The 11,440-nt window shown below is 41.8% G+C and overlaps 1 protein-coding gene across 1 annotated transcript; it reads right to left on the bottom strand.

Moving 5' to 3' along the window:
* Positions 1-1,887: 1,887 nt before the first annotated feature.
* Positions 1,888-9,672, bottom strand: LOC147424368 (uncharacterized). Its single transcript, XM_086499628.1, has 10 exons — positions 9,115-9,672; positions 8,763-8,840; positions 5,887-6,734; positions 5,729-5,817; positions 5,540-5,643; positions 5,355-5,451; positions 5,159-5,252; positions 4,958-5,072; positions 4,124-4,655; positions 1,888-2,914 (listed from the first exon to the last, which is right to left on the bottom strand). The coding sequence occupies exons 1-10, from the start codon at positions 9,431-9,433 to the stop codon at positions 2,347-2,349; spliced, it is 2,844 nt and encodes a 947-aa protein (XP_086355754.1). The 5' UTR covers positions 9,434-9,672; the 3' UTR covers positions 1,888-2,346.
* Between the last annotated feature and the right edge of the window lie 1,768 nt (positions 9,673-11,440).

The raw sequence follows: 11,440 nt of genomic DNA, 5'->3' as shown, positions 1-11,440 counted from the left end.
TAGAAACATCATTGCAGATGAATACTCAGACGCTACAAGCATGTCATACATTTTTAAGGTAATTAATAGGTAGAGACATATTTATGTTTACAGCAAAGAAAAGGATATCAAAAATATCTCAAACAAAAAACCTTTTTTTATGGCAAAAGATAGTGATGCTTTCGTAAGGTCGATACGAGGTCCAAATACTTCTTTACGAGTTATTACCCCTAGCACTGGGTGGACATAAACAACCAGTTACACATAAGCCCGTGATACATCCATTGAGACTAAATCAGTAAGCTTATCCACTTGGGCAAATTACGAGATTAGTCATACACCAATCGCAAAGCAGAGAGTTAATATACTTAGAGAAGTCAATTAGTTTGGGTAATTCGTACCCATACCTATTTGGTCCAGGAATCAAAGTGGGTCTATAAAAGACGGGCGTTTTTTTTAAAAAAACAGCGTGTATAGTATCAATCTCGAGTAACTTTCACGGAGTTTACAACCACCAGCTTACACTGTCATAAGGTGTGTCATACACATTATATGTTATGACTTATAATCAAGATTAGGTTTTAGCCATAGCAACTGCACATCTTCAACAATCAAGTGAGTCTACTATGAGAACCACACTACTCCGTTATGAGCGTCATTTATTTTCGCAACTAGGAATATCTGTAACACAGACTAAGTGGTGGACATATCAAGACAGAGTGACGCGTGTGATCCTTTGGGGTCAAGAGCACTTTAGGAACAATATCCATTTGGCGATGGTAACTGAAGCCATGGGCTTGAGCCACAATATTATTATGTAGAACATTCATTAAAGCGAAGGTTTTCAGAGCGGCTTTCTTCCACACCATAAGTTTTTTTTGTATCGCAGTTATGGACAGCTCCTCAAAGGATACTTTAACAGTACACCACGCACCAGGGAATATGGTATAGTCTTGGCAACCCGTATCTTACCTTTAGCCGATCGTCCGAACACATGTTTGTGACAGCTGCTTGTGTGATCATGTAATGGGTGGTTTAATAGAGATAAAGAGGTGACAACAAAAGGATTTTTAAAAAAAAACCAACAGGCTTTTTATTGTCCAATTTTAAGCGGTGAAGCATGTGAACAGGCTCATATAATTTTGTGTGTGCGCTCGCATGTGTGTAACATCCCGTCCTATCACATTATTACCTGGCTAGGCATTGAAGCTCCTTCCACTGAGCTGACATTTTACTAATGATCTTGCATGTCTAGCTTTTTGTTCTACTTAAATAGTGAATCAGTAACACAAGGCCACAATTTGTGCAGCTCCACTACTGCCGCTAAGATGAAAGCAACATCATGACACAAGGATCTATACACACAAAAGTGGAGTCTGCCATGAACTACACACACTCTGTAATATAATGCACCCACAAGCATCAATTTGCCGTGCAACAATCACTTTCAAGCAGGTGTGCACAAATCTGGTACAATCTGTTTGAGGGCACGAGCAGAATTCAAAAGGTGCTGAGGTGTCTAGCATCAAGCGATTGTAGGCAAATCAGAAAGCAAAGTGGATGTACAGTGGGGAAGGGCTGCCCCACAACCCCTGACCTTTATGGGAAGATATGTCGTCCGTCCAATTGACCATTACAGAGCAATCATTCACGACTGCACTCCCCAGTTTAGCATAAATCTTTATTATAAGGCCAATGGTAGGTCAACATACGGCCCTGTTAATATATTAATTCCCTCATAGATATTAAAAGCAGTACACTTACACTGCTTACAAAGCAAGACAGCCCCAAACCTTCTTCAAAGACTGCTTCATAATACATTAAGTGCCAAGGAACCTACTAATTTTTTACCCCATTGTTTACAAATTCTTTGCAAAGGTCTTCAAAACCTTGAAAAATTCAGTGCTATAGAGCTCGGTGGTACCACACCTGAAACAAGCTATTTTTGTAAATCACAGACAAATACAACCTTTATGCCTCAATTGTTGTCAACTTTACACACACAACTCCAATGCACCTCCATTAGCAGCCATTTTTTGTGAAAATGGGCATTATAAGGGGCTGCAAGTTCCCTGCCCCTTTGAGTTAGATGTGATTTGTTTCATCGCCATCCATACAATAATATCTGGGGCCAGAAACCACATGGGATGTACATGGTTCCTTGCTTGCTTTTGACCTCTCAACAGCAAAGCCCACTTATTACAAATGATAGCAGCCTGACAAAGTAATATGTGAACAATGCGGCAAGTATGCTCCCCAAGGAGCGTCCATCACTCTCAGTTCATATGTTAGCTCACTTTTCTCCACTAATCTACGAAGTGGTTGATCCTTATTTTTACAAAATTTCCTTCATTTACATGTAAATAATTAAGAAGCTTTAAACTTTTCAGAGAGCTTCTCAGCTCCTCCCTTCCATTCATCAATGGCTTTCAAACTTCCTTCTCTTAGGCTTGAGCTCAACCCTGCCACAGCAGAAGGCACCGTTCGTTTTATACCTTCGACGGTTTTGCTTGTACGATCCACACAATTGACCCTGGCTTCATGAAGCCTTACTGTTGCTCTCCCAAAAAAACCAGTGGCATGTTGCTGTATTGCATGAAATACCAGTTGGAGATAATAGAGGAACCTTAAAAAGGCATCTACCAGCGTCCGCCCCATTTCCCTGCTTTTATTCTGAAGCCAATCAATGCGGGAGAAGTGAGCTTGTGCCGCTTCCCTGTCTTCTGTAACAAGCCCATTTTTTACTGGCGTCTCTTGAGCTTCCGCTCCATCGTCGTAATGCCAGCTTGGACTAAAGCCCTTCACTTTCTCATCAATCGTATCAAGCTCTTTATCAACGTTCACTTGGATGCCTTGACTATCCCATCTTCTCTTTGCCTGCTCAAGAACTCTGGAATGTTCCTGTGCTTTCCTTGCTTCATCTTCTGCCCATGATCTGCCAAAAGCAGATTGTTAAGAACATGCATAGAAAGGTAATTTAGACAGCACTCAACTATGATACCAGACAAACGCATTGACCGTAATAGACCATCTCGAAAAATTCACGTCCACAAACTATCCTTAAGAGATACAGTCGCATACTACACTGGGACTACTGTGTTCCTTGATAGGTCCGAAAAACCCCAAGATTCTCTCAAGCATGATTACATGCTACAGCATTTCAATGATATCATCTGGAAGCTCAATCGTGCAAGTAGACCTAGGTACATACTACGGCATCCCCACTAACATCATCACTGCCCAGTAGTGGGTTCACATGAGATATGCAGAGACTTGGCCATAATAAAGCCTCCCCTAAAAAGGGCATTAATTTACAAGAGTCAATACAATTAAATGGTAGTTAATAGGGTAGAGAGTGCAAGTTGTAGACTCACGCTGGTCAACCACAAGACGATTTAATCAACAACTTCATCATACATAGTGTAGACGAAATATGACAGCATTCCCACTACTCTTATTAATGCCGAGCAATGAATGTAGACCTAGGTACAAATAGCAGCTCTTACAGACACGTCACGCACACAAGCACATATTACCACTAATATTATTGGAACATGTACTCTTACGGCTAAATTAAAATCTATGCTGTCCTTGACTTATATTTATATACATACATATAAACACTATACATATGTTACATGTATACAGCATTCCCACTACTGGTATAGTGCCGAGCAATGGGTGTAGAACTAGGAAGAAATAACAGATCTTACAAAAACACACGGGCGTGCGCCACTAATGCAATCAGTACCCCTACAGCTGGGTTAGAATCGTAGTAACACAGAGACTACGTCTCGAGGCCTCTCGGATCGGAAACTCTGTTTCCAAAGTCACCCATTTCTCATTTCCTTCTGCCATTTCTTACTGTATTTCTTAAGATTACATACAAAATATAACTACAAGAAGCAGTTTCTAATTTGTTTCATTTCAAAGAGCAAGCTATTTCCGTCTTAGATGGCCTTGCCAGTCTCGTTTCTGTTTCCCATTCCATGTCACTTTGGGATAACTCTATGCTGTCTTATCACTCATCTATAATATACGTGTATATGTGTAAATATAAATATGTGTACACATATATATAGACGTATTCATGAATGCATGACCTGTATATGTCAGCTATGAAGCAGCTCATGACAACCATTACCTGGCCAAAATAAGAGCATTCTTCTCGATCTCAAGCTCAGATCGGACCTTGCTTATCAAGGCTCTCTCCTCTTCTGCTTCCGCACGAAGCTTGTCTGCCTGTTCTCGCTGAAATGTGGCCTCCAGCTTTGCACTAGATAAAGCCAAAGCCTGCTGTTCCACTTCTAGCTTTGCACTCGATAGTAGCTCCTTCTCCGCATCAAGAGCTGCTCTGTCTTTCAATAAACCAAGCTTTTCAGTATCATGGACAGCCTTAATTTGTTCGAGCTCTGCCCGCGTAGATTCTAGCATGCTTGTCGATGCCTGTTGTTTCTCTCTTTCTACTTGGACAAGCTTTTCAAAGGCAGCAGCTACTTCCTTCTGTGCCTTTGCTTCCAATGCCAGCTCAGCTACAACAGCAGCTTCTGCTACGGACTCCGCTTCTAACCTAGCGAGTTCCTCCGAAACAAGCTCCCAAGCCTCCCCTGTAGCAAGAGCAACAGCTGCCTGGCCTTTCGTAACAGGTTTTTGAGGTTGAAGCCTCCTTGTGTGACCTGCACTTGAGGGAAACAAACAGCACAAGAATGAGTATTCTTAGGACAGAGTTTAGGAGGAGCATACACACACACTGCTAGAAAAGATTGTTGATTGTGTGTGTACACACGTGCATGCACCTTATATGTGAACTTCCAAACTACAGGAAAGTTCAAAGCCTCGCAGAAGGACACAGAATGATATCCTTGAAATTTAAAAATTTCAAAGATTCCACATATATGTGAAAGAGATAATTGACTTCGCATTAATTACAAGGAAAAAAGTCTTTCCCACAATCTACGATGTTCAAAGAGAGGCATACCAAATGCTAAAGCAACAATACTCTGCTCTCCAGCATTCATGTCCACAAGTAGTGCAGGCCAAGCATCTTCATGAATCTTATCAAGGTCCATAAATCCAAATTTGTCTCGAAGAGCCTACATATAGAGTACATTGCAAAGATGTCTTTGTCATGCACCCAAGACAAGCCAACTACTTAATCCAAAAAGATGCGTTACAATACCATTAATCCGGTGGAGGTAGGAATACCCTCCGTATCAGCTGGCTTCCTCTCTAATGCTACCTTCCAGGTTACTAGATCTTGCCGTGCAAGAGGGCTGATTGTTAAAGAAAAAATCAAATTGACTCTGAGAAAGAAGTGACTTGACCTAAGGCCAATGCTGAAGGCTGGCTAATGAAAAAAGACGATGTTGACAAACCTATCTGGAGAAAATAGAGGCGCATTGTATTCTTTCATTCCAGCCTGATGATCCTCTTCTACCAGCCTGCTAGAAAGCAGCCCAGCTTCAGCTAAACCTGGGAGAGAACAGAAACGAAGTAAATTGTGACAAGCTTCTACCATGACACAAAGACCACTGACAGCATGAGCAACACAAAGTCATACCTTGGACGAACGGAAAGTCTTGATCTTGAGGAGTCACATCGTCATAAGCAAGCACCGACACATTCTCTATGTACATAGCCGGAAGAACTTTGTGGGCAGGGCTTCTATACATAGTCATCATTTGTCCTTACTAAATAATTAAAATTAGAATACCCAACTGGTAGCACTCTGCGAAACATGGGTCAGTACCTTGTAAGGACTGCACTTGCTGCCATTAACCACCGGGCATACTCCCTTCTGGTGCAGATATCACCAGCTCTCACATCAGCTTCCATAACCTGCAGACTGCGTCCAAGTTAGAACTACTCAACAGAGAAAATGAACTACAAATCGACTACTACACTGACCTTCAGAGCTTGAAGTGCAGCCAGAATTTGTTCTTGCATTTGATCGACATGGGCAGGCACTATCACCTCTCCAAGTGAATTTGCTAAACTTTTTGGAGGAGTAGAGGGAGCAGTTATGGTTGCAGGCAAGAACCCATTCCTCCCTTCAACAGGAACGAAGAGATCAACATTGGGTTTTTCTCCACCCCACCCATCTTGCCGGCTTACAGCCTTTGCATACTCCCCCTCCTCTCTGGCCAAATTTTCTGTGTCCCCAAAAGCAGGAGCCTTTTCTTGTGGATAATCAAAAATGTAATCATCCTGCGACAGAGATTCGTCCAACATAGGCTCTTCACTGATAAGTTTATCTGGCATATCAGACTCATCCAGGATATCTTTCATGTTATCGCCGTCAGCAGATGTATATGATGGGGTACTGTCCTCATCACTAAAATCAGCACCCTTATTGACATCAGGAGAAATATCCTCCTCAGAAGCTGCGGAGGTATGCATGACCACAGGTTCGGCAGGTTTTTCATCATCAGCTGCTGAGGTCTCCAGCAAATCACCAGCATCTCCTGATTTGTCTGACGTCGAAACAGTGGAAGGGTTGTCATTAATACTAGACTCCTCAACTTGTTCGTCTTCAGACCCCAGGTTTTGAACAGATGCAGGCTGAGCACCTTCATTTTTACTTTTTTGTTGCTTTGTCTCCTCCACTGACCCTTCAGCATTACTTACTGAAGCTTCACTGTTCTCCTTTAGGTCAACCTCTTGCGGTGTCTCTACAACATCAGTAGCCTTAGAAAAGGAGCCGGTAGTTTTCTCCTCAGTTGCAGGGGGTGCTACTGTGACTTCTCTTGCTAAATCTGCATAATGGTGAAAGTTATAGCAACCATCTTGAGCACCAAAATCAAGAAAGTTGAAACTTGATCAAGTTCATGCCCAACAACTCACAAATTGCTGCAATGACCTTTAGCACATACAGGACATATTCCAAAAAATACACACTTCATTTTGGAGGATTTTTCCAAACACCCGCCCCCGACCAAAAAAAAAGGAAACCCCAAAGAAAATCCTAAGAACTGTCAATCATAACTCATACCACAAAACTTCCACGTACCCATACTTTTTGCATATCGTAATATTCAGAGAAGCCACTTGTTCTCCATTCCTTCAATTATTAGAGAATCCCCCGTAACTATCCAAACTCTACTAAGATGAAGTGTCTCCAGGCACATTTTACCCCATTTCATGCAATGAACTTGCACAAGCATGCAAGGTAGACAATCACTTTCTGGATCAAGAATAATCCATGATTAGGGCAAACGCTAGAAAGCCTAACTACAAAAACCAGTGATAAACTATGATCACTCATGGTGACAATGGGTTTCCAATTAAGTTTCCACGCTACAATAGTCAGAAGCTACACTGGACAGCAGTGTTGACACTACATTACTTTTTGACTCAATATGTAAGTACTAATGAGTACTAAAATCAGGTATGCAGAGCCAATATGACTCGGGAAAATTACCAAAAATACCCTGAAATTTGTAAAATACCCCTGAAATTTCAGAAAGCCCAAGATACCCTTGAAGCAAATTTGGATGCATTCGCTCCAATTTTGGCATACTTTATTCTTTTAACAATAGAGACCTATTTTTCATTGTCTTTGACATTAAAATAGGCAAGCTAACAAATAAAGGCATTTGTGTCTTAAAATAATGAACCATTCGTCACGAGAGGCCACAATACCATCAAAATTCGTAGTTCTATCATCTTCTATTGAGAGAGAACCAATCTTCCTATGAAGAGTTGCAAAGAAAGATGTTTTCGGGCATGTTTGCAAGACTAATAAGGGCTATTTTGGGAGTTTTGGGGAAATTCAAGGGCAATTTGGGAACTTTTCGAATGATACTAGGGGTATTTTGGGAAATTTTTGAAAGCAGGGAGATATTTTGAGAATTTCCTTAATTTTCAGGGGTATTTTGATAATCTGTCTCTTGTAAGAAAACATACGAGAGCCATAAGCTATACTATCAAGTGGCATGACTGTACAACAATATACCTGTATGATAGGTTGCATTTCACACGCTTTCCAATGTAAAAGAAGGAACCGTATATGGCTGTACAATAGGCTGCACTCTTCGGTAAAGTATGCTTCACAAGAACCGTTCCACCATACATCTCTATGTAGTATGACTATGCAAAAGGTTGCATGTTTTTTCAAATTACACAGGTACGTTCTCAATAGCAGGGAGCCATATTTCACCTCAATCATAAACATTGCCCATACAATCTTATGATAACCAGTTAAGAAGGAAGCAATCAATCAAATAAGGCCTTTGCCCCAATATCATGGGTGGAGGGTTTGAATGAGACGGAGGTCACCAGTCATGTAAGAAACCGCAAGCGTAAGTGCCTCAAGCAAGCGCAAGATTCGAAATGAGATCTATTCAATTGACTATGCCCCTAGGTTCGTACACACCACTAGGAGCTGGTTCTTCACTTCTCTGCTCAAGAATTCCAGAGGGGGTGATTGAAAACCTTCTCTTTATGGTAAAACATCAATCTCTGCCACCCTTTTGTCTTCACATTTCAATTTTTTTCCAAGGTTCCATGTGGCTCACAATAAAAAACCAATCCCTTGTGAATTGTGTTGCAGAATTATACGCCAAACTCCTTGTAAATTGAACTCCCACAAAAAAAAGCAGGCATAAAGTGTGCCTATATGTAACTACCATGTGACTACAAAATTTATCTAGCTATATACGGTGCAAAATCAGATAGTTACATCCGACACCTTTCACATTGACCCCTTCGTCAGGTTATCAGACACATGAACGAGCATAGAGCAGTAAAATTATAGAGTAGCAGGAAGTTCACCAACCACATACCTCTTTTTAAGTACAAGCTACGAGCTCCGAGCGCAAACCCAAGTGTCAACACGATCAAACCTCCAATTTTCATCCACCCTATTCAAACACTCATCCAATCATAAGAAAAGAAGCCAGTGTACACTAATCGTAGCTTTGCATGTAGAATATAGTCATTTATTGCAGGCTTACGATGTCCAATGCAACAAGCAATAATAGCAACAGCAGATGCCAAAAAAGTATGAACATTGCAAGTCAGTTAATAAACCTTCAGAGAAATCCAACTACCTTTTTGCACTTTCAGTCTGATGCATGGTAAAAACTGAACACAAAATTAAGATTTGAACAAACCTTAACATCGCATAGAACTTGCCTGCTGCACTGTTGCCATTGGGATGTTGAGATCCATCTGAAGTCCACCCGAAAAATGGATCAGAGTTCCCTTGGAACTCCAGCCAGGATCCTGAATCCACATCATTGGCAGCTTTTGGAGTGGTAGTTTCAGGAGCCCGCTTTTCATCAACAGTTTCTCCTCCACTCTCTGCAGTGCTGCATCGGATGATGCCATGATGCCTAGAATGTCGAGACAGCACACCCAGCTGTGACGATGAAAACCTTGTTCGCCCTGCCCATAACTGATGGTGGTGGTGTCGCCAGGAAACAACAGGGGATGCTTGCACAGACAAGTCCATGTAGGAGCTTCAGCTGAGGTCCAAATGCAAGCTGGGTCGCATGCAGACACAGACAAAGCCTACGAGGATGCCTTCCGGTAAAATGGGGCAGTTCGCTAGAAGTGCCAATAGGGTTTAGGGTTTTCTGCCACAAATTGAATCGTACAGATTAGGGTTATCATCAGAGCAGACGCAGCGCATGGCAAGATATCGACTCCCTTCCCCTTCCCGAGAGGCGAGGTGCCACGTTGACAGCTCCTTTGAACTTGCCCACCTGGCCTTATATTTTCCCCACGTGTCATTAACTCAAGCATATTTGCTGACATGGACTCGAGCAATCATCAATCTGGTGTCTTTTTGGCCTGCAGGCTATATAAGGCCTCAGTGTACTACCTTAGGTAGGTTTCACACGAAGAAGGGGCAGGGTTTTGGCTGATGCGACCACAGCTGCCATCTTGTCCCTAAATACTCTCTGAAAAATGAGAAAGTGTGTCGCAAAGGAGAGAGAGTGGGCAGAGTTGAGCAAGCTCAGCCAAAAATGGTAGAGCTAGCTCTTCAGGATAGTGCTTTGGAATGGCGACAAAATGCTACGAGGTCAACTTCATGTTACCCTAACATGCGTACAGAAGCGCTCTTAGTAAAGTGTCGAGCTCTTGGGAGCATTGTGGACCGCTGATTAAGTTGCTTGAGTAGTGCCATAATGCAATATTAATGAGTGTCATTTTTCCTTTTCGTTTAAGAGGAGTTCTTATGTAGGCCATTGTGGCTAGGTAATTGACACTTTTTCCATAGAGAAGCAAAAATGCTTGCTACTCAAGTTTCCAATTTCCCACCCTCTCCAAACCACCATTGCTCTACTCTTTTTTGCTACTCTCCTATGATACATTATCATGCCGCCACTAACGTTCACCTTTTCTCACTTGCCCTACCACTCTAGCTCAAGCACTGTTAAAGTTTATAGCATCTCAAGTGAATAGCCCAAAGTGATCCCAATATTTATTTTGGCTTTAGGTATTTATTTTCCTTATTGTCAAACTCTAGGTAGAACAATTTGCTAAGGTGAGTATATAGGCACACCTAGCCCCCATTATATATCAATTCATTGCCAAGGTTGGTTGGTTGGTTGGTAAGCATGATGAGATGTACATGGCATTGAAAGGGGAGATGCAAGTTATTGTGAGGGCAAAGGTGCAAGCAATGGAAGTTGTGATGCAGAAAAGGCTATTGCTACTAGTGAGTCGTGGAAATCAGATATGGAAAAACGCATAAGTGCAAAAGATGTATTGATTCAAGAACTTAAGGGAGAACTGGCAGCTTGTAAGAGTAAAAGTATTTATGGAAAGAGGAGATTAATTCATCCCTAAGTGATTAAGGAGCTAGAGAAGATCAAAGGATTGGTGAAAACTCTTCGGGAAGAGAAAGAGCAACAGTTTGAGAACAACCTCTTCATGGGAAGATGTCCTCACCAAAACGCAAAACAAGGTTGTTGAAGTTGTGGATTGAGGTTGCAAAGAAGGGAAAAGCCAAGATGGTTGAAGCTACACCAACAGTCCCTAGTATGAATAGACCATTGAAGAAGAGCAAAAGAGGAAGACTAGAGCCCTTCACATGCATGTCACAAGCCTTAAGGACAATGGAAATGTGGAAGAAGAAGTGAAAGAACTCTTAAAACGCAAGTTGTGTATATGCAAGAGCTGATGCCATAAATCAAGGCTGCAAGGGAGAAGGGAAAAATTGCTTTCTATAGAGGGGGGAGAGTGGTGATCTTGAAAAGTTGCACTACGTGATAATGCAAGACCTATTGGACCAGCCTAAAATGGCATGTGGAATTGTAATGGATCAATGAAGCTAGATGCCAATGCATTTGAGGATAGCTTTAGGGGAAGAGACAAAATTTTCTACTCTGAGACACATCAAACTCCTAGTGTCACACTTCTTGGAGTGACGGGATACCATTGGGATACCACTTGTAGATAGGAGGTGAGATCGAAACATAGAGGACATTAGTCAGGAGGTGTGGCAGATCTA

This window comes from Adiantum capillus-veneris, chromosome 25, assembly GCF_014529385.1.
Source record: "Adiantum capillus-veneris isolate H3 chromosome 25, ASM1452938v2, whole genome shotgun sequence".
Taxonomy (NCBI): Eukaryota; Viridiplantae; Streptophyta; class Polypodiopsida; order Polypodiales; family Pteridaceae; genus Adiantum; species Adiantum capillus-veneris.
Note: the sequence above shows the minus strand (reverse complement) of the source record. Positions and strands in the feature narration are given on the sequence as shown.

Coding starts and splice junctions, on each gene's coding strand:
- LOC147424368 (XM_086499628.1), bottom strand. CDS start 9,433: ATGGACTTGTCTGTGCAAGCATCCCCTGTTGTTTCCTGGCGACACCAC. Junction 6,735..8,762: donor TAGCTTGTACTTAAAAAGAG/GTATGTGGTTGG, acceptor ACCATTATGCAG/ATTTAGCAAGAGAAGTCACA. Junction 4,656..4,957: donor TATTGTTGCTTTAGCATTTG/GTATGCCTCTCT, acceptor CCTCAAGTGCAG/GTCACACAAGGAGGCTTCAA.